The sequence below is a fragment of the Notothenia rossii genome (genome assembly GCF_949606895.1).
Source record: "Notothenia rossii genome assembly, chromosome: 5".
Lineage (NCBI taxonomy): Eukaryota > Metazoa > Chordata > Actinopteri > Perciformes > Nototheniidae > Notothenia > Notothenia rossii.
In genome coordinates, this window is record NC_136903.1 from 84,208,246 (window position 1) to 84,233,754 (window position 25,509).

At 40.8% G+C, this 25,509-nt stretch overlaps 1 protein-coding gene across 14 annotated transcripts; it reads right to left on the reverse strand.

Moving 5' to 3' along the window:
- Positions 1–516: 516 nt before the first annotated feature.
- zmynd8 (zinc finger, MYND-type containing 8) lies at positions 517–23,611 on the reverse strand. 14 transcript variants are annotated; one of them, XM_079681371.1, is made up of 23 exons: positions 20,097–20,171; positions 19,934–20,004; positions 19,707–19,833; positions 15,738–15,805; positions 15,322–15,473; positions 10,669–10,890; positions 9,914–10,027; positions 8,839–8,904; positions 8,572–8,664; positions 8,383–8,470; positions 7,747–7,802; positions 7,580–7,657; positions 7,345–7,481; positions 6,767–7,269; positions 6,552–6,683; positions 5,093–5,248; positions 4,443–4,970; positions 3,841–4,356; positions 3,372–3,562; positions 2,297–2,377; positions 2,108–2,186; positions 1,768–2,007; positions 517–1,226 (listed from the first exon to the last, which is right to left on the reverse strand). In XM_079681371.1, exons 3-23 carry the CDS (start codon positions 19,784–19,786, stop codon positions 1,054–1,056), a joined length of 3,753 nt encoding a protein of 1,250 aa, XP_079537497.1. In that variant the 5' UTR covers positions 19,787–19,833; positions 19,934–20,004; positions 20,097–20,171; the 3' UTR covers positions 517–1,053. The 14 variants fall into 14 exon arrangements, with proteins under 14 accessions (XP_079537497.1, XP_079537500.1, XP_079537499.1 ...); XM_079681374.1 differs by lacking the exons at positions 19,934–20,004; positions 20,097–20,171 and adding an exon at positions 23,488–23,541; XM_079681373.1 differs by lacking the exon at positions 19,934–20,004 and having other exon boundaries at positions 20,097–20,217.
- Between the last annotated feature and the right edge of the window lie 1,898 nt (positions 23,612–25,509).

The window sequence follows — 25,509 nt, forward strand, 5'->3', positions numbered from 1 at the left end:
ATCTTCATGCTAGCATATTTCGTTTTTATTTGATTATATTAGAAAAAAATAAAGATGTAAAATCTAAAAGGAAATGTGGCTGGATTTGATCACTTCAATTAATCACTTGTAGTAGACAATATATTAATATACCGAATGTATCCCATCGTATACCAATCAAATATGCGTCAGGTTTCACATTTGGGAAGTGGGAACCATCCATTCTGTTAAGGAATGAGTTGCAGCTTAAAGTTGTCAAAATCCCAAACTTCTTCTAATATTTGATACAGAATTGCAGAATTTTGACCACACTGTATGTCTGTATTTAATGCCCTAATTAAAATGTAAATTACAACTATAAACCAACAATTTTACCAGATGGTATCATCCAAACTTAAAATGTAAATTACAACTATAAACCAACAATTTTACCAGATGGTATCATCCAAACTTGAGTTTAAGAATGTATGTTCCAACTCACACTATAGTTAAAGCTATGCCATTGGATTGCAAACTGCATTGTAAACATTGAAACAGTTTGTTTAAAATGTTTGTATTTGTTAGTTTCTTTGCAGTATACAGCAGGCAACAATAGAATAACAAATACATTAACATAAAATATAAAATAGCAAATGTACAGACGTTTCTGTCAACAGTCTAATCTAACCTCTGGGTGGTCCATCATCAAGGGTTACATTTTTGCAGTTTGAAACTGTTAACACTATGATTATGTTTTGTGACACTCAGGCATGCTCTTAAAATCTGTACGCTGACAGCTCTCCAAAGTTGGTAAATGTGCATGAATGTGCAGTATACATTTTGTAGACTGCCCCCTCTAGTGGTTATTAACTATCTGCTGTCAGTCTTGTTTCCACATTTAAAATGTAACCACTGTACACTGGGATATGTGAGCCTAAAAAGGCAAACACAAATATAGATATATATTTATATATCAAAAAGGATTTAGATTGCTCCCTCAACAGCCGCTTGAACAGACAAATTTACATCGACATATCTTTATAGTGGAAAAAAAATATCTACACACATTTACATTTTCAAGTATGGAAATCTTGTTTAGGACAAAGTAACAGCAACGTTGTCAGTGCTCTTTTCCATGTCACAGTCTTTGTCTGACGGTGCAGAGACCGGCGTTTCTCTCAGAGTGCTCGGGCCTCCAGCCTGCCCTAAACCTTTGTTAGGGAGCTCTGCTGTCGACTCAGCCTCGGGTTCTTGCTGTGGGGCTGTGGCTGAAATAGAACAAAAGTGAGGGGAGAAAAAAAACATTACATTTAGGAAAATGTTAGGTGTATTGTCGCCAGTGATTATAGAAGCAAGCAAAGAAAATGAGACTTTGAGACAGAGATATGAGAAGGCTTATGAAAAACACTTGTGTTAATGTTATCGACTGATACAGAATCAGGTGAATTCTCAAGTAGGTTTACACAAACAAGGAATTTGAGTTGATGTTGATTGAACAAAGGAAGATTACTTAAGTATAACAAGCATTGTAACAAATATAATAAAGTAAAATACATTATTTGTACAATAAATAAAGAAAGTAAAACAAATAAAACAGGAAAAATGACTGTAAAAAATGTGTGCAGTGGAATGTAAGTGGAAGAGCTGGGCAGAAGCATTGTGCAGAAATGTGTGCTAATATTCCCAGTATGGATGTAAGGAATGACACAAAAATTATGCAAGATTTAATTTGCAAGATTTGTGATGTGGCTAAATATAACACATATGTTGATGTAATATAGACATTGATAGTGCTGGGACATGCTATACCTGACTGCGTGCAGGACTTCATGTGTTCGGGCCAGTGGGCCTGCTGACAGGGGTAATCACAGTAGCTGGTGTTCCAGCAGCAGTAGAAGATGGCCTCCTTCCTGCAGTTAGCACACCACTGTTTCTTCTTGGTCTCGTCCACTGCTTGCTGCTTCTCCTGCTCCGTCTGTTTCTTCACCTCAGTCACCAGCCGCTCTCTCTCTTGTTCCAGACTTTGCCTCATCTCTGCCATTGTAAGCTCTGCATTGAAGTACATATAAACACGATCAAGCAGAAGTAAAAACACCATACACAGTTTTGGGGGAAAAAAGCTATATGCATTGGTCGATGAAGTTCTCACCAAGATTGTGCTTCATTTCTGACAACTCTTGCTGATGGAGCCACTGTAATTTTTCTATTTCGATTCTTAGTCTTCTTATCTGGTTAAAAAACAAAAACAGGGGTTAGGGTATATAAGGGGCCAAATGCAAAGCCATTGTTATGGTCTGAATAGTAGTTAGTTTCTATAGGGTCAAGGGCAAACACTTACCTCTGCTATTGTATTCCCTGAAGTACTCTTCGAAAGGTCATTGTAGATTTCAGTCATTGTACCTTTGATTGCATCCATTATCTGAGAAAAAAGAGTAAATCATTATTGCGAAGTCTCATTCAAGAAAAAAGTATTTCATGGCAGAGCATTCAGGGCAGGATTTTTCAAGAAACAACATAGTTCAGAGAATCAAGTTTCTTTTTAAAATCATACAACTTTACTCACTTATTCACTACCCTAAGAATCACAGCACTGCCAGCCTTAATGCTTGCAGTGCAGAGATTCATCCACCAGAGGGCCCCAGAAAGAGCCTTCACTAGACTACGTCAGACAAACGTCACCAAGATGGCCGACTCCCTCCCATGCTACCCCATGATGCTCCCCCATGATGCTCCCTCCACCTGCCTCTGAATTACCAGCATGCCCAGTTTCACAACAATACTGTATCAAACTCATATCTGCCGTTTCAAGACAAACCAGCATATGCTTTAGTGACATCATTTGCAGAGAACCTCTCTTTAAGCCACTGTGAATGTAAAATGCGCACTCAGACAGCTGTTAGCCGTTTATACTGTTCGCTATGGGGAAGTTGTCGAGGGGCCTTCAGGTGCCTTTGAAAGCTCGGAATTTTTTATTATATAGCCATACCAAGCATGTTATTGTAGTCTGAGGAGAGAATTCTCCTCCATCTTTTAAACACAACTTGCTTTGATATTTGCAACGGTCATTTGTAAGAATTTATTATTAGATTATTTTTGTAATAATACTTATTTTGGGCAACATACGATTATGAATTCTGAAGATCCCATGTTTTCAAATAGTAAACATGCATAGCTTCTATAATTACACCATCTTTTGTAAAAACAACAACACAGGCCTTTTTTAACTACCAATCCTTATCTGGTTATTTTTTCTTGTCATCGTCAAACCCACATTTGTCAGAAATATGTAGTTTAAAAGCTAGATAGAATTGACATTCTCGCATAATTTTCTCTCAGGGCTTTCTTTAATGATCAGCCAGGGCTTAGGCTACGTCCAGTAAGTGTGGCAAATGTAAACAGATAATTATACTAACTTTATTTGTGTACTTGGCAATGTCTGCAGCTACTTCTGCTGAGGCCGTGGGGATATACACGTCTGTGGCGACTGGTGACGAGGTGGCAGCTGTGCCTAAACTTGACGCTGCCATCATGGCAACAGAAGCTGGACTACTGGTAACCAGGGTGACCGTGGATGTGCTGAGGGGAGAGTCTTTTAGTTGAACAGCTGGAATTAGAAAACACAGAAATTCAGATTATTATGGAAAAAGGATGGAGAAATATTCTTGCACATTTGTAGAGAAGGGTTGCCCAAAGTGGGTCAAACTAAGTTAATGCAATAGGTGTTTGCTTTTCAGCCCATAGTCCACCAATGAGTTTCTGTTTTGGCCTTTCCAATTGAAAATATTTAGGGCACACCTGCTGTGAAGGGTAAAGAGTAGGATCTTCTATTACATGAAGGACTTCACACGGTGATAAGTCATACTTGAAATACGTTTTATCTACCTTTAACAGCCTGTCTGGTCTGATAGCGTGTGCTTTGTGAAGACTGCGGTACTGAAGAGGAAGATGAGGATACTGCTGTGGAGCCATTTCCTGTGGCCTGTGTTGATGCTTGAGCCTGGCCTTGCTTTGGAGACAACGCCTCTATCTGCATGGTGGCCACAGGTGACTGGTTCTGCTGCTGACGCTGCACCTTCTGCATATGCCACTTCTGCGAGGAGGTCTGAAACTTAGCGGAGGGATTCCAGACCACCGCTCTCTGCACCACCGGCACTGTCTCTCTGGGCAGCAGTGGACGCTGTTTCTTCAAAGCAGGCGTGGTGGAGGCTGGGGAGGAGGATGAAGAAGAAGAAGAAGAAGAAGAAGGGGGTGTTGCGGTGGCACTGGACACGGGTGCGAGGCTTATGGTTGAGGGTGAGGGAGCAGTGAAAGAGAGCATGGTGACAGGGATGGCCATAGGTGAAACACTGGAGGGAGTTGTGCTGTTTTGAGACGGTGTCGATGGGGTCAGGGCTTTACCTACCAGAGAAAGTACCAACATTATTTACCAGTGCCAAAGATTATGTAACGACATGTCACATATGCTAAAAGATAATCACTCTCACCTTCAGATTTACCAACAGATGACTCTTTAAGAGTGGTATGATCTTTCCTGCTCCTCTTCCTGTCCTTGCTTCCCTGTTCCTCTCCGAGGTCGATAACCAGCTCTCTCTCTGAGTCAGAGTCCTCCACCGGGGGTTTTGAATCTTGTTTTGCCTGCACCTTCTCCCTTAGAGGCGGTGATAGTGGAGTTGCTTTGGTCTTGACAGGGCTCTCTTTTTCAGAATCCGCGCTCGTTTTTTCTCTTTTCGGAGCATCTGATGCTGCTGCACTGGCGTCGCTTTCTGCCGTGTTTGATGCCTCGAGTGAATCGGCTTTACCCTCCTTATCTTGGCTCACAGAAGGTTGATCTTTGCCTTTACTTTTGATAGGCTCCTTCTGGGTGTCATCATTGGAGGCTGCATCCTGACCGTCCTTGGTCTTTTGCTCCTCATCACTGGCATACTCACTGTCACTGGAGTCAGACTTATCAGAGTCTTCTGAGTCACTGTGCTCCACACTTTTATACACATCAACAGAGATCTCATCTATACCTGCAAAACAAAGAAGGAGGGATATATCACAACACTATGTTCAGTTACTTAGGAGAGCAATCCTTCTGCTGACTATCAACAACAGAAATTGCTTTTCGTTATTCAATGCATGCTCTACTGACCCAGTTGTGCCTTGCAGCTTTCTATGGTTTTGTCCAAGTTCAGCTGGAAACGGCTCTTGATCTGTCTTTTTGGAGAAGTGAGGACGGGTGTGGCTCCTTGTTTCTGCTGAACCGTTTCACTGAGCTCCTTTAGGTCCATTTCTGCTTTACTCCGATCTAGAAAAATACAACATGAGATTATTCCAAACAGAAATGTATCTGTAGGACTGAAATTCCACCTACTCTTAAACAGATCGATTGGTTGATGAACCTTATTTTTTATCTCCTAAATGTATATTTAAATGGTAACAACAGACTTAAAGGTCCCATGTCATGGCCATTTCTACTGATCATAATTCCATTGTTGAGGTCGACTAGAATAGATTTACATTGTTCCAAACTCACATTGGTTTCTCATACAGCATCTCTGTATAGTATGTGTATTCACTCTCTGTCCTAAACGACTTGTTGGAGCTCCCCCCCCCCTCCTTCCCTATGAGCCCACTGTGCTCTGATTGGTCAGCTCGCCCACTCTGTTCTGATGAGTCCACCACCGTTACAGCGGAACATCAGTGTTTATGTGTTGAAATGGCGTTTGTTAACAACCAGAAAATGACACCAGTAATGACAAACAGATGAGAATGCTGCGTGGGGTCTGGGTGCCGTGTTGGCGGGACGTTGCGGGGCTCGCTGCTCCGCCCTTTGAGGCTTGAGGAGCGGACAGTGTGAGCTGGATTACTGGTGTTGTTTCCTTGTTCCTGCGTCAGGTCTGCGAGACAGCGAGACAGCGCGAAACTCAGCCTGAACTCAGCCTGAACTCAGACTGAGCACACACACACTCGTAGCCTGGCTGTGAGTTTGTGTGTGCTCAGGCTGAGTTTCGCGGTGTCTCGCTGTCTCAGGCCGAGAAATCCACGGAGCCGTTACGTCACAGTGACCCTTACGTCACTACGACCAGGAAGAAAAAAATGGAAAAAGAAAACGAGGCGTTCTGGGGCAGCACAGACAGGTATTTTCTGTGTTAGAGTTTTACCCGTTACAGGGTGTACACGTGCCTATATTCATGCGATTTCTCAAAATAGAAAAAGCCTGCAAAGCTGTTGCATTTTAAATAAATAATACTTGCACCCACCTGAACCAATACAAAACCAACATCATCCAACCTGCAAAAGTAAGCGTTGATTAACTCCCTGAACGCCACCGTCAAAATGCCAACTTCATGCTTTAGAGTGGCACAGTTGTCAGGACACAGGCCCTCCTCCCAAAATAATGGTTTGGGAAGTGCTTTCATCGAACGACCATGTACACATTGGTGGGACAAGAGCATATTGATGTGAAAGGTGTCAGCCTAAATATCTGCGCAACTGAAAGGCATTGTTTCTGGCAGGATCATTGACACTACCAAACTGTTTTTGCTCACAGAGAATGAACATCTTTAAATACAGTAATGCATATTTTATAATTGCCATAAAATATTCACCTAGATTGAGGTTCAGAATGCTTCCTGTGGGCGGCGTCTTCTCCTGCTTGACACTGGGAGCTGGGGAGTGGAATGGTTTAGGGCTGTCCAAGGAACTGCCTGCAGGACATGGTCGAGGATGGGCAGGTGATGCTGTTCAGAGACACATAATGTTAGTCTTTCTTCATTAGACATAACAGACTTGTTGCAACAACAACATGCACGTGGTAATGTACCTGTACAGTCCATGGACTCTTCTCCTGTACTGTACTGGCTGTTTGAAGCCTTTGTCTGGGACTTGTCCGCTGTCTCCTGCTCTGCATCCGAACCAGTATGGGCGGAGGAGTTGGTGCTCATGGGGGATCGAGGCATGTCAGCGAGGGGGAGCCGTCGTCCTGCTGTGCCCCCTCCCACCACTACAGCTGCAGACAACATGGTCCTGGCTAAAGAGATCTTGGGTGATGCCGTCATATCAAAGCTCAGTTTGATCTTCTCCTGTTTCTCAGATTTGATCGAGGCGGATGAGGGGTTGGAGGGATCCAGCAGCATCTGGAAGTTGTTGTCAGGAGTGTATGGTGTCCTGAAGGGGGCATAATTAAACACTCCAAACTTCTTCTTCATGTTCTCCACATAGACCTCCATCTCTTGCATGGCACTGTTGAAGATGCTCTTAGTCTTCTTCACAGAGAAGGGAATCTCTTTGGACATGAGGTAGCAATTGTTTAAAGGAACCCAAGCCCTGAAGGATGAAAACATAAATCAGAAACAATGCTTGAATTGTGCAAGAGGAACTGAGTAACTGAAGGGCTGATACCTGTCATGCTGACCAAAAAAGCGAGCATCCACTTGTCCGTCTTTGTCCCGCAGAGCTTTAGCAGGCCAGAATGGAAATCCTTTCAGTTTGGCCCACACTAGAGGGTGTGGGTTACTCTGCAGACAAACAGTAAAACACTGGAACTAAGTTGGTGTATTCCAGGGATTTATGTTTAAAAAGCTAAACAATCTGGTGGAATCATAAACAGAAACTTCAAGTCACTCAACTAGCTTACACAAGGCTCACAGAACCAGTTGTCTCTCTTTTGGCAAGCAGACAGGTAGCACTCAGGACAGACTTCAATCTCGTTCATCTATAATTAAAGAGTCAGAAGAAATATGAAATGAAGTTTCAGCACTTGTTTCTGTCAATCAAATATACAAATATTTTCCGGATACTCACCTCGTGTTCACAGATTTTTACTATAACTTTAGCGGTAGCCGTGAGTTTGTGATTGCCTGAAACAAAGACATACATTTATGTTACTCAACATAGTTTTTAACAAAACTCTAATGAGAATTGCAATTTAAAAAATTGACAATGAACAGTGAATCACAGTTGATTTCATTGAAAATCAATTAGACTATTTCATGACATAGTATATGTATCTTCTTATTAAAGAGGCCCTTTTATGCTTTTTGGGGTTTTCCCTTTCCTTTAGTGTGTTATATGGGTTTATACATTCCCCTCCTGCCTGAAACACATCCATTGAACTCCTTTCTTTACCTACGAATCATATTCGCTTCTATTGGCTAACGCTCCCACACATTGTACGTGATGCTAAGAGGCGGGACATCTCTAAGCGTTGGACTGATCACAACAGAGCCGGCCAGCTAACCAATCAGAGCAGACTGGGCTCTAGTTTCAGACAGAGGGTGAAAAGAGGTGCTGCAGCACAGGCAGTATGAGAAAAATAACGACCTTTTGAACTTTAAAGCATGGACACATGTCCAAGCAGAGGCACAAAATACAAATATGAACTGGGAAATTAGCATAATTGGGCCCCTTTAAATATGGTTTCCACACAATGAAACATACCTCCATTGTATATAATACAGTTGTGCAAAATCCATTTTGCATCTGCCAAGAAGGCCTCTGTGCAGCCATACATTTTCTTTTTAATATTCTGCGGTGCAAAAAGGAAAGATGGGGCCCGACTGACAACACTTTCAAACATTGCTAAATTCATATTATCGAAGATACATTTGTAACAGCTTGTGGGTTTACCTTCTCAAGTGTGCAAAGGTCCATAGGGTGAAAAATGTACTCGGCGTAATCTGGATGTTGTTCAAGAGAGACAGGTTTCTGGAAGGGTTCAGTCTATAGAAGTGAATAAACAGAGAAGAGAATGAAGGAAACTCTTACTGCTCAACCTTCCCCTCTACCACACATGCAACTACTAAAAGAAAATCTACAAGCTGCTTCAAACAAAAGGAGGAAAACCAGTGGAGGAAAAAATCATGACGGGGTCTTGTTAGTGGTGTAATTGATTACCCAATTAAAAGTCTTTCTCTGCGTGGAAGCTGCATGGGGGGTGCGAGATGACAAGCGCGGATGATCCTGAAAGAGAGTGAGAGGGGGCAGCTGTATCCTCAGCACCAGCTAGCATGTTCATGGTTTCCAGCCATGACAGGCTCATTATAGTACAATCACTGTGATTGTTAGTTCTGTTATTAGAAATATTGCACATGCAAAGTAATAATATATAATCATGCAAGATTGATATGTGGACAGGTAGCACGTCAGGCTGCAGATCTTTACATCTAGCATGACTAAGGGGAATATGATGGGTATATAAGCAATCTAAAAATACAATTTTGTCCAGAAAACAACACATGCCAATATCTAAGGGCCTGTGTCCACATAGCGCCTTTTCCTGAGCGCTAGAGTCCTTTTTCAATTGTTCTCAAAGGAGAGAACAGATGGCATTCAGTTGCCTTGAGGAAAAGTGCTGCACCCAGCGTTTGTTTTTCTTAGCTTACCGCCATTTTTGTGATGCCACTGCTTGTAGTTAATTAATCTTTTCAGAAAAGTGCTAGTGCAGAAATTGGAGGAGAATGAATGGCCAGAAAGAAGAATCTTAACAAACCAGCCAGTGGATTTTGCTGCCGGCTGTGTGATTTTTGTATCGCCTTAAAGTCTTCATTCTCCTTGCTTTACAGCTATCAGACTGAGCAGTGACAAGTTAATTAAGACTAACAATATAAGGAAGCAAATTCCGGTCGTTGTTAAAATATGTAGTCGCCCAAATTGATAAGAAAAAGCAAGGAGGCAAAGCTAGTGAGTCTTACAAAAGCGGTGATACCTAGTTGAGATATCGCTGTCATAGAAACAAGCTTTTCCGATTAAACGCTGGAGGAGGCTCTGAGCAGCTCCCAGCTAGCCCCTTTCTGCTTAAAAAAGCACTATGTGGACACAGGGCCTAAGAGATCAATCTGAATGTAGAATTAGAAAAAGGCAGAAATGAGAATATACAGTATACCCCATCTGTAATTAGACATTGCCACAACACAATGTAATCAGTTTGGTAGCATGAATTCACTATGAACAGAGGGAACAGAGTACTTACACCTGGCTGTTTCATCTTCTGAAGGGCAAACTTTAGTAGATATGACAGCTGCTCTATAGTGAGCATCATCATGGCTTTGCTCTGAGTCTCTATACACTCAGCGACTGTTATTTTCTGAAAGACATCGAGAGAAAAACAGGCGCTTTCATGACTTGAGTCCAAACATACTGCTATTTCAACAGGCTCTGACTTAAGGCTTTGAAACTTGATTTTTACACTTGTACACAAAGTGATGACGTACATTTTACTCAAGGATTGCACTTAAGTACAATTACTTTTGTATTTTCATTTTACGCTACTTCATTATTCTACTCTACATTTTTCTCCACCACATTTATCATTTAGCTTTAGTTACTTCATATAATTGGATTTATAGCTAATCAAAATATATATAACAACTTAAAAATAAACATTGACAGACAAGTATAGATGAAACTATATAGCGGCAGTATACAAAGACATTACAGTTCGCTCCACATTTACCTGCTGGGATAGACACATTCATGCATAGATAATCATAATTCAACAATTGAATATGAATCATTCTAAAATGGGCGATTATGCTTAACGAGTACCTTTACTTTAGGAACCGAAGTATATTTTGATGCCAATACCTTTGTACTTTTACTTAAGTATGATTTTGAAAGCAAGACTGTCACTTTTAAGAGTCCATTAACAGTTTAATATTGCTACTTTAAACCTAAATATAAAATCTGAGCATTCGTCCAACACGATACACACTCCTGGGCGAGTACCTCACACTCCGGACAGAACCAGTCCCCCTCTGGCTCTGCGGGCAGTTTGAGGCACTTGGCGTGGTACACCCTGGGGCAGAGCTCACAGCAGAGCACCTGGCCCTCGCGGTGGCACAGCCAGCAGTAGAAGTCATTCCTGCCGTCCTGCGGTACAACATCAACAGGGTCTGAGGTGAGTGCTGGCTGCTTCACATAGTAAAAGGGACCATGTCTTAGTTCTGACTGCAATGCGGGCAAAAGAAAGACAAAGTTGGGGAAGGTCAAAATCAGGTCAGAGGTTAGAGAAGCCAAGCACACGTGCACAGTATCAACAAAAAAAGAAACATATCCAACAGTTAATACTGCTGTTGTTGAGCCATGATAAGTACATGTGGCAAACGATAACTGCTAGTTGATAAGATGAGACATTTTAAAAGGGGCCCTATTATGCTTTTAGGGTTTTCCTTTCCTGTAGTGTGTTATATAGGTTTTGTGCATGTAAATGGTCTGCAAAGGCTAAAATCCCAAAGAAAATTAGCATAATAGGGCCCCTTTATTAAAAGTCAACATAATGTTTTCCTTGTGATGGAAATGACCTTAAAGATAACAACTCTGGATATTTATCAAATGCTCCTTTCTGTTTAGGAGGGTAAACATTTTTGACGGCCTCCTTTAAACTGGCAAAGGCTCCGGTAGTTACAGTTCCCACTAATCATTTACAAAGTTAGGCTTAAAGGTGGGGTAAGTAATTTTGGAGAAACCAGCTCGAGTGCGCTAGAATTTGAAAATACACAGCCGAAAAAAATCTGCCCCTTCCTTCAGACTTCCTCACAGAGCCCCTCCTCCAACACACACAAACGCGCACATGACCAATGAGGGCACGAGATAAGTTTGTGCACAGATGGAAGGCTGACAGGCAGGTAGGCCATCCAGTTATTTTAGCCGGGCCGGCTCAGGTGATTGGTCGTGCTTTTTACAGCGCCACGGCTTCCACAGAGGACATTTTTTTATGTATTTATTGTCAAAGCATTTGATGTATTCATTGCTATCGGGATGTTAAGAGCATTCCATGGAATATAACAAAACGTGCTTCTGAAGTGAATTACCTACCCCACCTCTAATGTGCCAATTGGGAGATACCAGCAATCATTGACCTACTGTGCATTTGTGAACGTTTTACAATCAAAGGAAAATAATAACGTCAACAAATGTGTTAAAATTAGAGTTGCATAGATTATTTATTAGACGTCAGAAAACGAATTAAAATACTATCACCATTAGTATTAAATTAGAACGACTACGTAAAGATGTACAGCAACAATATGTATTCCTATGGAAGACAATTCCAAACATAAAACTCTTAAATACATTTTTAAATATCTCTCTAATAAGCTGTAGTTCCCTTTCTTGATAAGTTGTAATAATATCACAACATCTAGCCCTGGATTTAATCAGGAGTAAGATTTCAAACAGCTGGAATTAAACAGTGTGTATTAAAGACTTTCAGACACATGAGAAAAAACATCAAATGTACAACAACCACAAGCAACCGGGACATCTCAAGGCAGCTTAAATATCTGTGAAATGGAAAGAAATAGCTCTGCTGCCTCAGTATCACTGATGCCAGTTTAGAAATGATCAGGGTTCATACACTTTTTCACCAATGATTTTCCGTGACTTCTCCATGACCTTTACCTAATTTCCCATGACCAAAAAAATTACTCTTTCTCAGCGGTACCACTGAAGATGGTTTATTTTAACAAGGAACAGGAAAAGAAGGTCTGCATATGAAACATGTTGGTCCTATCTAAAACAAGCTTACTAGCTTCTACACGTTAAAGCCACTAAAATCTCTCACCAGCAAAATACCTCGACAGTTAAATTACATTTTACGTTTCATTACTATACAGTATTTATTATCATTAATAGTATTACTATTTTGGTGATTAGATAAAATATAAATGATATTTTATGCAACTTTAGTTACATTTCCATGACTTTTCCCAAACTTTGGGAAAAATATTGTTTTCCAGAACTTTTCCAGGGCCTGGAATTAGCATTTTGAATTCCCATGACTTTTCCAGGTTTTTAATGACCGTAAGAACCCTGAATGATATTAACAGGACACAATATCACTGTATCAAGTTGGAGAAGAAGCTACATTTAGATGTTGCACAACTCACTTAAATTAAATCAATTTAATTTAAAAACGTCCCCCCCATCCGCCCCAATGGAGCTGCTAAGCGTCTGAAGGTTCAGATTGTAGTCATAGTGGGGAGTTTCCAGGTGTTGATGAGTGTAACCGCATTGCTAAAGAAGAGCATTCATGTCCCATCAGTGAAACTCTCGTAAACTAAACTTTAAATATTGACCCAGTATGAATGACTGATCAAACAGGAGCAGTAACTGCACCCATGCTGCTGATCGTATCAGTGAGCCTGCGTTTATGATCTACTGAGTTTGAGGGGATGAATGTGGCAGCCTTTATTTATTTTAAATGTAATTGGTCAATATGGCAGTTACATCAAAAACAATACAAACGCAAATTGTTTTACATTTATCTTTAACAGAATTTGTATCCTGTTGTTCACCATAAAGGATTGTTAAAATACAATGAAACTATCTGCTGACTGCGAATTAATGTCACTATTCATCACGACTCGACTACTGCAATAGCATCCTCTACGCCGGCATACCATCCAACCTCCTCAATAAACTCCAACATATCCAGAACTCTGCTGCCCGCCTCCTCACCCACACCCGCTCCCGAGACCACATCACTCCCGTCCTCCAGAACCTCCACTGGCTCCCCGTCCATCAAAGAATCCACTTCAAAGTCCTCCTCATTACTTACAAAGCCCTCAACAACCAGGCCCCCCCCTACCTCACAGACCTGCTGCACCACCACACCCCTTCCCGCTGCCTCCGCTCATCAGAAGCCAACCTCCTATCCATCCCCACCCGCACCAATCACCGGACCTGGGGGGACAGAGCCTTCTCCGTCGCTGCCCCCTCCCTCTGGAACTCACTCCCACAACCCGTCAGACACTGCACCGACCTCACCACCTTCAAAAGACTCACAAACTCACCTTTTAATGTGTGATTGTTTTTGTATTGCTTGATTTTAATTTCACTTTAACTATATTTATTTGTTGTTCCTTTCTTTTCAACATATCTGTAAAGCGTCTTTGAGCACCTGTAAAAGCGCTAACAAAATAAATCTATTATTATTATCGAGTTCAGTCGGTCAAAAATAATGCTAAAATACAGTGCTGCGAATGTTTCCTCAGACTGGCTGTTTAGGCTCATATTTGTGTAAGATTTCAACAGATTTTTGTATTGACAAAAACAACAGCAAAATACATTAAAACTGAACAGAATGTTTGAAAAATGCAAAAACTAATATCCATTTGGATGAATGTTCATCAAGTAAAACATACTCCTCAATAACAAAACATATGTTTACTATAGCTTAATATTTATCAACTTCAATCACTGAAAAGAACACTGACTTGCTCACCAAACAATCAATGTAAATATCCTCTTGGATATGAATAGTTTGGGAGGTTTTAGGCAGCATCACACAGTCCCACGTTTAGGGAGACAGTACTCTTAGTTTCAGACAACTTCGACCTTTGTCGGGTACATTTAAACGTTTCACATTAGGGGCAAGAATCAAAATGTTTTTTGTGATTTGAGTGAACTGACCCTTTAAAGGTCCCATGTCATTCTTTTCCGGTTATTACCCGTCCCCTTGTGTGTTATGAAGGTTTTTCTGCACGTAAACGGTCTGCAGAGTCAAAACCCTCAAAGTACACCCTGTAGCGAGTAAAACTCTAACACAGAAAATACCTCCCCAAAACGCCTCGTTGGAGATACGTCACTGTCCATTGATTCTTCCGGGTAACTCATGATGTCATGCGTTAACCGGAACCAAATGGACCAATCCGTGGAGCCGTTACGTTACGTCCGCGGAGCAGTTACGTTAAGCCCCAGCTGATTGGTCCAAATTGACCAATCCACGCACTTCCTCACACACACACTCAGTGCAGGCAGCTCTGCTGATCTCTCCTCCCTGGCTGCAGGCTGATAACAGACAGTTGGGATCGCGGCGAAATTCTCTCTGCAGACCCATTCTCACAGCGTTTATCAACCTTTTTCTTACTCAATATCAAGCCACACTTATTGTTTTTACTTCGGCTGTGACTTTGTGTGTGCTCAGGGTGAGTTTGGCTGTGTTTCGCTGTGTATCGCTAAACAAGGAAACCACACCTCCACGGAGCTCAGCGCGATTCACAACGTCCCGACCAATCAGAGCACACTGTGCTCACAGGGAGGGTGGGGGCTGGAGCTATTGGAGCTACAACGAGCCGTTAAAGACAGCGAGTGAATTTCAGTGAATACACATAGTTTACAGAGATGCTGTATGAGAAACCAAAGTGAGTTTGGGAAATTGCACAATATAAATCTATTCTAGTAGACCTCAACAATGGAATTATGATCAGTGGAAATGGCCATGACATGGGAGCTTTAAGACAACTCTGTATGTTTCAGGTGTTTTGATTAGGAGCTTTCTTAATCAATCTGAAGAGATGTTGTCTATTGTAAGTGTGACACTTATCCCATTGAGCTGAGAGTGAAGCAGGTTTAAATCCTGTGTCAGGTGATCGTTACCTGGTCTTTGCCGCTGCTCACCGCACCGGGTTTCTTCTTCTTTTTGGTGGGGCAGGGGGAGGCTTCAGCAGAGGAGTGACCATTGGATGAGTGAGAGGGACTTGATATCTTTCGTTTGTGGGTCACCCGTTCTGCTGATCCAGAGTCTGAAACTGCAGGCAGAGGTCAAAGATTACACAAACCAAGGAGGGCTCTCTGGTGGCCTACTTAGAGCAGGAAACAAATACCAGAAATGACACCACATTTGTTTCCTCCACTCTCACAGTCAGGTTGGAGCCAGTTAGCACAGTGAGTTGAATAGTATGTAAAGTAAAACCAACACAGGCACATCTGAACCACTTTACACAATAATGCATCGCCAGTATAGAAACAGAGCTTTGCCAACCTATCAAAAACCAACTTGTATATGTTCTTACCTTTGGATCTTGTGGAAATCTCCATTTCTTCTGATTTAACTTCAGTTTTCTCCTCTTCCTCTGCCACACTGATGCAAAAAACATCAAACATTTATCAGTCACACCTCACCAACAGCTGAAGATGTGTCTTACTTATAACTTGTGCTATATATCATTAAGTTAGAAATGTGTTTGAAATTGTTCCTGAGGACAACTTGCTAAGAGTTAAGTGGTACACTCAAGTTGGGGTTAAAGAGGTTAGCCCATTTCGTACTGTCAGTTGTCTGCTACACTTTATCCTATGAAAGCCAAAAGTAGACCCCCCCAAAAGGATGTACTGCGTCTTAAATGCGTGCAGCATCACAGTTTATAAGCCTCCCTAACTACTCGAATTGAAAGCCAATTGAAATATCCAACTATTTGATAAATATTTAATTTTCCAGGTTCCCCATTGTTAGAGTTAAATCGGAGCATCAAAAACACAACTGATTGTTTGCAAAGTGCCAAAATTGTCAAGATATTGACCTCCAGTCGTGTGCTACATTAGTGTAAATGTAAATGCTATGAGTTTTTTTATTTAACAGTCTCACATAGTTCCTCAATGTCCCTTAGCTTCGTACAATGGGGTTTTTCTAGACAAGAAAGGCTTGCGCTCCTTGACAGCGATATCATTCTGTTTAGAGTGAGGGTGTTTGGATGGGAACAGAGTTATCTTAAAGCGCTCAAAAACATTCAATCGCATCTTCAAACTACTTCTGACAAAGTTTTCTGAAACCACACCATAGGTCAAAAAGGCATAGACTGATAAATGAAGCCATTGTGACTTTGCTTCGTTTTTCACAATCATTTTTTTGTGACAGAAGTGACTCAGACTTTTGTTTCACGAGCGCTGTGTGCAGTTGAATAAAAAACATTGCTTCCAATGTGCTCTACTCTGCTGAATGTTACATAATATCAATAAAGACATTTTAAGCTTTTAAGCTAAATAGATATACGCATGAAAACATCTGGAAAGAGTCTGCAAAATGCCAGAAACATGAGAGCCAGACACTATACTGGTACTATAGGAACACGATAGAACAGAATTTTGTTCAGATATCTCTTAAATGTTGATAATATCTAAAACACAATTAAAGTAAAAAGGTAACCAATGCTAGAGCAAAGACAGCTCAATGTGCAAGGCCGTTGTCCAACCTTAAACTGCAGGCACCTTTCTCCACCAACCACAGATCTATAAATAGTAAACATGACACACAACACAGTAGAATCTGCGTCTGACATCCAGCGAGGGAAAAAAAGACTTCCCTGTTGTTTCAAAACACTCATGTAATATTCATTGAGCAAGTGACCTAATAAAGGAGAGCATACCATTATGGATTGCACAATCAAATCCCCAGTTCTGGTGAGAAACGTTTCCTGGAAATTCAAGATACACTTAGTGCTGTGAAACACCCTCTTTTCAAAATCCGCCCAACAGGTTAATTCGGTATCAGTCCAACATAATTCACCTTGATTTGCAGTCACAATCTTGTCGAGCCTGTTACTGTTGCCATTTTATCTGACGCCACAGCAGTAGCACCTTCCTCACTGTCTCATATTGCCAATTTCTGTTTTTCTTTCTACAGAGGTAAGGCACCATTTGGATGTATTGTGTGACAAACATAGACTGAAAACAGAAATACTGCTGCCATGTGAATAATCTTGGCTACCCCTCCTGCTCCTCAATCACTAAAGGAGGATGAAGCATGAGACAGGAACACAGCACATCTGCAGAAACAGACAGGAGTGCACTGCAATGGTTTTACTGGCCTTCTCATCTAACGTGTCTGGACATCCTCTGACAACAAACCCTCTCAACATCCTGTCCTGTCCAGGGCAGGAAATACAGCAAGAAAAGACAAAGAGAAAGACATGGACGGTCACATAGGCGGATATCAATAGTGTCCATCCTGAGAAAAACATTTCAAAATCAAAGACCCACAGAGGACACATTGTTACCTCCTGACACAACCCTCTCCACACCCACTATTACCACAACACCCATGCTTCAATGAAGGAAATGAACAGCATACCTTTTTTTCCTTACTCACACACAGATTCTTCAGCTTATTCTTTAATCTTTTTCAATTATTCAGGGCGTTGGGGGGATGAGGGAAAAGATGGGTCCAGGTTTCCCAGAAGGCCTTCTCTCCCTGCTGCTCTCTCCTGCAATTGTCAATCTTTAACCTCGGCTGCAGGCTGCCGATTGGCTTGAGCGCCACACGGAGGCGCCTGATTGGGTGCTCGGCTCGGTGTGCCACACGGGCTCCCTTCTCCCCGCTCTCCTCAGCCTCAGTGCTGCAATGCAGAGAGGACTGCTCCTGCTAAAAAGCCTCCTCAAAACCCAGGCTCCCGCTGCCTTTAAAGCACATACGGACATTTAGCAGTCACTCATGTAAGATGCCGCTCTACGGGCTTGACAGGGAGAGGATCAGATTCCCTCCCTCACTGTGCTCTCAGCCAGTGTATCTGTATGGCATCCATTTTGAACACTCTCTCTCTCTCTCTCTCTCTCTCTCTCTTCTCCTCTCTCTCTCTCTCTGACCACTGTGCGCACCGCACACAAACAGCACGTACACACGACACAAGTCAAATCTGCTGTAAAAGACCTCATGCGGCTTATTATGTGGCCCAGCATGTTGATATGCAGCATGGGCCTGATGCTGGACACAAAGACAGGACTGGAAATGTCACAGGCCTCCCAGACAGCATGGAAGGACTAAACCCCTCCCTCCTTCTCCCCCTCTCTTTCTCTCTCTCTGCAATGCTTCTTCAACATATCCTGTCTCATAATCAATAACTGCCTGGAGACTTGAGTGTGAGCACCAACAAGACGACATTAACACAAATTAGAAAATGAGAGGAACGCCATGTATTTTCCCATCATCTGTGAGGTCTTTTTTATGTTTGATCAAATTTCTGCATTTCTTTTAATCACCATTGAGCAGGAATTTTTTTTAAATGCACAGAATTAAAACACATTGGTTTATATTCAGTGCAATAGAAGTATCCCTCATCACATCAAGGCCAAAATGTCAAGGCCAATTATATTAACTACGAAGTTCCAAGAAGGTCAAAGGGTGGATATTAAATACACACACCAAACTGAACAGGCTGTCTGTGTTGTTTTACCCCAATCCTCACACCATAGTTGAATGAAGGGTTAGACAAATTACCCAGCACCATTCACAAAACACTTCAGTCAATGCTCCTGAACTCTGGTCAAGCAACATTATGTGCATTATTATATACAGGCTATAGTTTCCTTTGGTTATATATAAAACACAGCATTTGTCATCCACTAAGAATAACAAACAGATATGCCCAATTCCACCTGGAATATATCCAATTCAGGAATAAACGACAATCTTGATACACTGGCATAAAGACACAATTAATAACTACATTTAAAAAAAAATCTGATTCATGCACACAGGAAACTGACATGAATACATGGATAAACAGAATCTAACCTGGTCGACTTCAAACAGGTTTTCAAGCCTCTCTGGATGAGATGAGGTTTCTATGCAGAGCCTTTTCAGAGGAAGTCCTTCCCTTCTTCTTTCCTTCTTTCTCACATACAAATACCCAGTGTGCTTGGAGCAGAGGGACAGAAAGGGGAAGCTCTCTAAAATGGCTGACACTCGGTAGCAGAGAACAACACTGGGAGGCAGTGCACAGGCAATTCCTCCAACCCTGAGAGAAATAATCTGCTACGGCATATTTACTCCTAGATATTTTTGGAAAACCGGTGAGCGGCTTACAGGTTACGGCCTGCTCAAAGCATGATTCGCCAGGTAAATTATGTAATTGTGGTGAGATGAACTTGGTGTGTGGCGTAGAATCATTTACAATCTGTTTTTTATTCCCATGTTAGTCTGGTAAACAATTGCTGCCTTGCTCTCGCTCCAGTCTGAGGCCTAAATTAAACTTGCTGTGCTGTCAGTTTACCATCTGTTAATTCCTCTGGGGACTCCCCTCTGCACTGCTCCCTGTCTCTGCCATCCTGGATCCCTCACCAGGCCTGCCATGTTGACCGCATATAGGCCAGGGCCAGCCACAAAACCTCTTTTATGATCTTGACAAAAGAAAAAGCAGATTAATGTCAGTGTTCCATGAATGTAATGACCTTACACTTGACCTGTGACCCCCTACCGTCCTGTTAGCAAACACTGTACCATGCTATGCTCTCCTTTAAAGCTCCACTCCTATGCTGTGGGGTGACAAATGATCTTCCCCCTCCCCCAGTCTGTCAAAGAAACCTGTATTATTACCCAGGCACACACACAGTAGCTGGTGCCTTATCAAGAGATGTGTGAAATAATAAAAAATAAGGCTTACCTCTGTGGATGCATGGCTACAAAACTCTGTGTGATATGCAATGCTTATTTAAACATGGAGGACAGCCCTGTCAGCCCTCACCCTGCTCAGAGCACAGCCACGGCTCTCCAAGCTGTCCGACACACTGCTCTGATAGAAGGCGCGCAGAGACTGGCCGCACATGCCGACAGAATGAAAGGCAGCTGCTGATTGGCTAGTGCATTTCCTGGCTGCTTGTCTTTTGTTCAGCACAGGCAAGCTCATACGCAGTACTCAGAGCAAGAGGAGCTAGGCCCAAATAAAAAAAGTCAGCCTCTGTACACATATCAGTTACTATTAGGACTGTATACAGCTGTTGTTGTTTCAGTTATAAAGAAGGCCTCTGGTGTAAGGGAAGTCAGCAGATGTGCACACAAAGAAAGGCCTGTGGCTGTATTCCTAAGGAGTCTCAATAGTTCTCAATCTCAAGTTCAATCAACCTTTATGGGAAATATGAATACGGTGCTTAACAAATAAAGGCAATGAGTAAACAGACGCTAAATGGAGTGTACTGTGTCTCTTTGGCAGGTTTAACAGCAAGGTCGGAAATGCAGACTGAATTACAGTCATGTGATTTGCCTGACGCTTGCTTTTGAACTGATGTGATCTCATGGTAACAATGTGGTTCCGCATAGACAAGATTACGCTGTTAAAGCAACAGTGACTTTCAGTTTTGTATATAATTTCAACATGATTCAGCAAGATCTTCAAAGAAATGTGTGGTAACTCAGAAAACATTGTTGGCACTTGATTTTGTTTGGCTAATCTTTAGCAACATATCTTTTTTTAATTACAGCTGAGTTTGCTTTTGATTAAATACATTTCCCTTAAGTCAAGGAGGATGTTTATTAATTGCAAATGTTAGCAAAGCTTTTATTATCTTTTCCTGTTGCTCAAAATGGATGCTATACATCGATGTCTTTTAATTAAAACTTTAAATAGCTTTTTAAAATATCCATTATCATTTTGACAAAAACGTTTTTATCTTAAGTATGTTATGGTGTTATAATTTATTTACACACATATGCAAAGTGTGTGCAGCTCCCATACACGTACCAGAGAACTCTCAGCACACACTCACATCTAGAAGCAGGGAGGACTTAGTGTGTTGCTAAAAAAGTGAGATATGTATGCCGATTGTCTGAAGATGAGCAAAGCAAGATAAATGGATTATTCCAACATTATAACCATCAAATAAAATGCATGCAATATCAAATGATGTTTGATTGCACATACACTTTTGGAAAAAAGTAGCAAATAACATGACAATAGCAACATTAGGTCTACATTTAGGTAAGACATTTAAAAGATGCTACCTGCATACAGATTAGCCGATGACCCTTTTCATGTCTCTTAAAATCTATAGAATTATTTAATAAATACGTGTCTCCCGAAGACTGGTCCTGGTTCAATGCACATTGTGAATATTTAATGGAAGTACCAGTATGCCATCTATCCAACATCGAACAGCAGAATATGTTATGCATCACTTGTAAATTCTTGACATAATTCAAAACAGGAATCCTTATGAGTCACACTATCGTGGGTTGATTTGTTTGAAGGGAAAAACAAAAACAATTGTGGGTGACTTCATCACTTCACCAGGCTCTAACATAAACAAACCATCTGCGTTGATCTGAGTAATCCACATTTAATCATGTTTTTAAAATATATATTTGTTGTGACTAATGCATTAATAACTTATTATCCATCCTTATAGTTGTGTAACAATTCAGGAAATACTCTTGGTCTGTCAACACAAGCTTTGTCTGAGTAACTTTTGTGAATTGGTTGCACAACAGATAATGCTATGACTTTGGTAATGAACCTCCTCAGTTGCTTTGCTTTAACCAAATCATTTGTATGGACAACTATGTACTGCATGCAAACCCTTGAATGTTTTCACCTCATGATTGTGTGGGGATTTTCCACAGTATTGAGTATGTAAGTCGCTTTGGATAAAAGCGTCTAACAAGTAACATGTAATGTAATGTAATGTAATGTGTCTCTGTCGCTACAACATTGTGAGATGGAATGCATTGTTACACTTGGCGATAATGCTAATTGTACTCTGCTTTTTGTAATTTATCAAATTTGACTGCTGTGAAAAAGTCTGTACTGCTCATTTGACTGTGGCCTCTCCTGCTAAAGGGCGAAAGACAGCAGTGACCTCTTGTGGGGAAACTCATAACAGCTCAGTGCACACCAGCCCAGGGATTCTCAAAGGTCAATAGCAAGAAATTAGGCTGTATAAAGAAGAATCACCAGATAAATAAGTTCACCTAGGAGTCCACTGTTAAAAAAGGCTTTCAGATGTGTTGACATTATAAGCAGGGGATGCATATGAGTGTACAATGTAGGATGGAGTATAATGGTTTAAGCCTGCATCCATGTATTCCCTCAATGGGATAACAGTTTGAACTGACTGTTAGACAGAGGTGGAAGAAGTACTCCGATATTTCACTTCAGTAAAAGTATAACTATCAGAGTGAAGGAATACTCTGTTACAAGTAGAAGTCCTGTATTCAAAATGTTACTTAAGTAAAAGTACAAGCATATTGGCCTCTAAATATACTTAAAGTACCAAAAGTAAAAGTACTCTTTATGCAGATCGGCCCATTTCAGAAAAATATAACTTTCAGAAGGACTATCAGCTAAATGTGCTTCAGTATCAAAAGTGAAAGCACCTGATATGCAGAATGCACAATATTATGTTATTATGGTTATTGTACATGTAAGAGCATTTTAGAATGTAAATTGGTCAATACTTAAAATACTATATAGATTAATATAACATTACTGCAATATACCATATCAGCTTATTATGTGTCGCTATATGAAATAAATTACTGAGTGTTAAATAAATATAGTGGAGAGAAAAGTAGAATATGTGCCTCTGCTTTGCAGTGGAGTATAAGTATAAGGTGGCATTAAATGGAGAGACTCAAGTAAATAATAAATATCTCAAATTAAGAACGGCACTTGAGAAAATATACTAAGTTACTTTCATCCACTGTCACAAGGCTACCACTTAGCCATTTGTTTTAGCTAGCTTCTCCACGGCTATGTCACTAAATTGCAGGTACACCTTAAAAACGTGTACCGTCAACAAAATAAACGTGGGGAATGTTTTCACATAAATTAATTTTTACATTTCTTGCCAATAAACGTCAACATCTTCACACCTGGCTTGTTTAATTAGCTAGTGAGTTAGCTTCAGGTAACACTTACCAGGGACTATTAGCAAAGGACGTCATGACAAATCTCACACTAAGCCTGTACTTTAACCAGATGTTTAAACCTATAACTGTGGTGACACAGCACATAATATAACATAATCAGGTTATATATATATATATACATATTATGTCACCTTAGTCAGGCTCCACTTTTAGTTTATTTGGTGTCCATCCTGCAGACCGGTGTTGTTCTGAAGTGGCCGGCTGGTAATGAGACCTGCTGTCCCCAAGATGGCGCCCCAGCCAGACTTTGCCTGCTCAGGTAATTCCTGGAAAATAGTCCTTCCTTTCCTTGAAATCTGGTCACTTTCTTTGCCTATAATTAATTATTTATTTTTCATTGACATTTACCAGAGCTGCTATTAAAAAATCAATAGTTTAACACGCAAAACGCTATTTAACGCAAACTGTTTCTACACCCACATCTTGAAACTATATAGCCTACAAATAAAAATGATTGGAAGGTCTTGCTTTAGTGCCTTGTATTTTTCTGAGGTATGAAACAGATTGTATTTATCGTTTTATTCGAAAGAGGACTGTTTTTTTTAATTTGCATTATTGAATTATTGATTATATGAAATGGAAAAGTATGTTACTATCCTTTATCAATAAAAGCATTTGACAAAAATATATTCTTTGGGTATAACTGTGTTTTTAGCTGTTTTCTACTGATTTTCTTTTTTATAATTAATGCAGGGAAGCCAGAGGAACTATTATAACACAGATAACCCTGCTAACTGTAAACAACCACTAGAACGCCCAGAGCAACTAATAAACAAAGTGTATTACTGATTTTTAAACATTTTCGAGTCACCATGTCATGGTAATTCTTGGTTTTAAATGCAAAACACTTTATTGTCATCTTGCTTTAATGGTGTTATATCTAATAATGGCTGTGCATCAATGGCTGTGCAAGATGTTAGTGTGTGCTGTTGTATTGTATCTGCAGAGAAATTGGGGGATGGGAATGGGTTTAGAGTAAAGAAAGGCATGCTGTTAGCTGTTTGCAGGTAAACTAATCTGAATACATTAATGATTATGGGGCTATCTCCTGTCCTTTCAAACGGTTATCTCCTGTCCTTTCAAAGTAGAGAAGCTGAGTAGGGAGGGGGGATGGGATAAAGTGTCTCACACTCTTTGAGGGGGAGGTCAGTTTGCCATGTTTTGTGGGGGAAGGGGCACAAACACAGAGGGCCACCGGGCCCCTCTTTGGGTCTCCATGGAATGTAATTGAGGCTCTCTCACTCAGAAAGACATACAAACAGACCAAAAACACACACTACAAAAATGCAGGAAAAACTATTTGTGTTCTTTTAAAAACTGTTGGTGACTTCATCACTTCACCAGGCTCTATATAAACAAACCAACTGCGTTGATCTGAGTAATCCACATTTAATCATGTTTTTTAAATATATATTTGTTGTGACTAATGCATGAATAGCCTATACATACATCCTTATAGTTGTGTAACAATTCAGAAAATACTCTTGGTCTGTCAACACAAGCTTTGTCTGAGTAACTTTTGTGAATTGGTTGCACAATGCTATGACTTTGGTAATGAACCTCCTCAGTTGCTTTGCTTAAACCAAATAATTTGTATGGACAACTATGTACTGCATGCAAACCCTTGAATGTTTTCACCTCAAAGTTTGTATAGACTGATTGCAAAATTATTTTCAGACAGGAAAGAACAAGTAGGGAGCTAATTACCAACTCTGCCTCTTCTCTTCACCCCCCTCACCCTGCTCTCCCTCCATGGTTGAACCGTACTCCCTCCTCAGTAGTAAACATTTAAAACTAGTGTGCCTGAGAGATCACCATGGAGACAGTTTCTACCATCCTCTGTGGATACTCAGGGGCCGACGGTGGCTCCACACTCACTTCAATTAATACATCTGACACTGGATTCAAAATCTGTGGGGCATCAGGCTGCACATGATGGCATCTAAGTGAGTGGCATTTACAGACATAATTGCAAGGTACTAAAAACCCAATTGTGTTGCAGCGGATAGAGTGCCCTGTTTAACATTATGGAGACTATAAATCACATTTGCAATTTAAAATGTGGGCATTATATTTATTTCTGTTTTACACATCGCTCACCCTGTCAAATTGCATTTTGCACTGTTCAGCTTCATTGGAAGTCTACCATCATA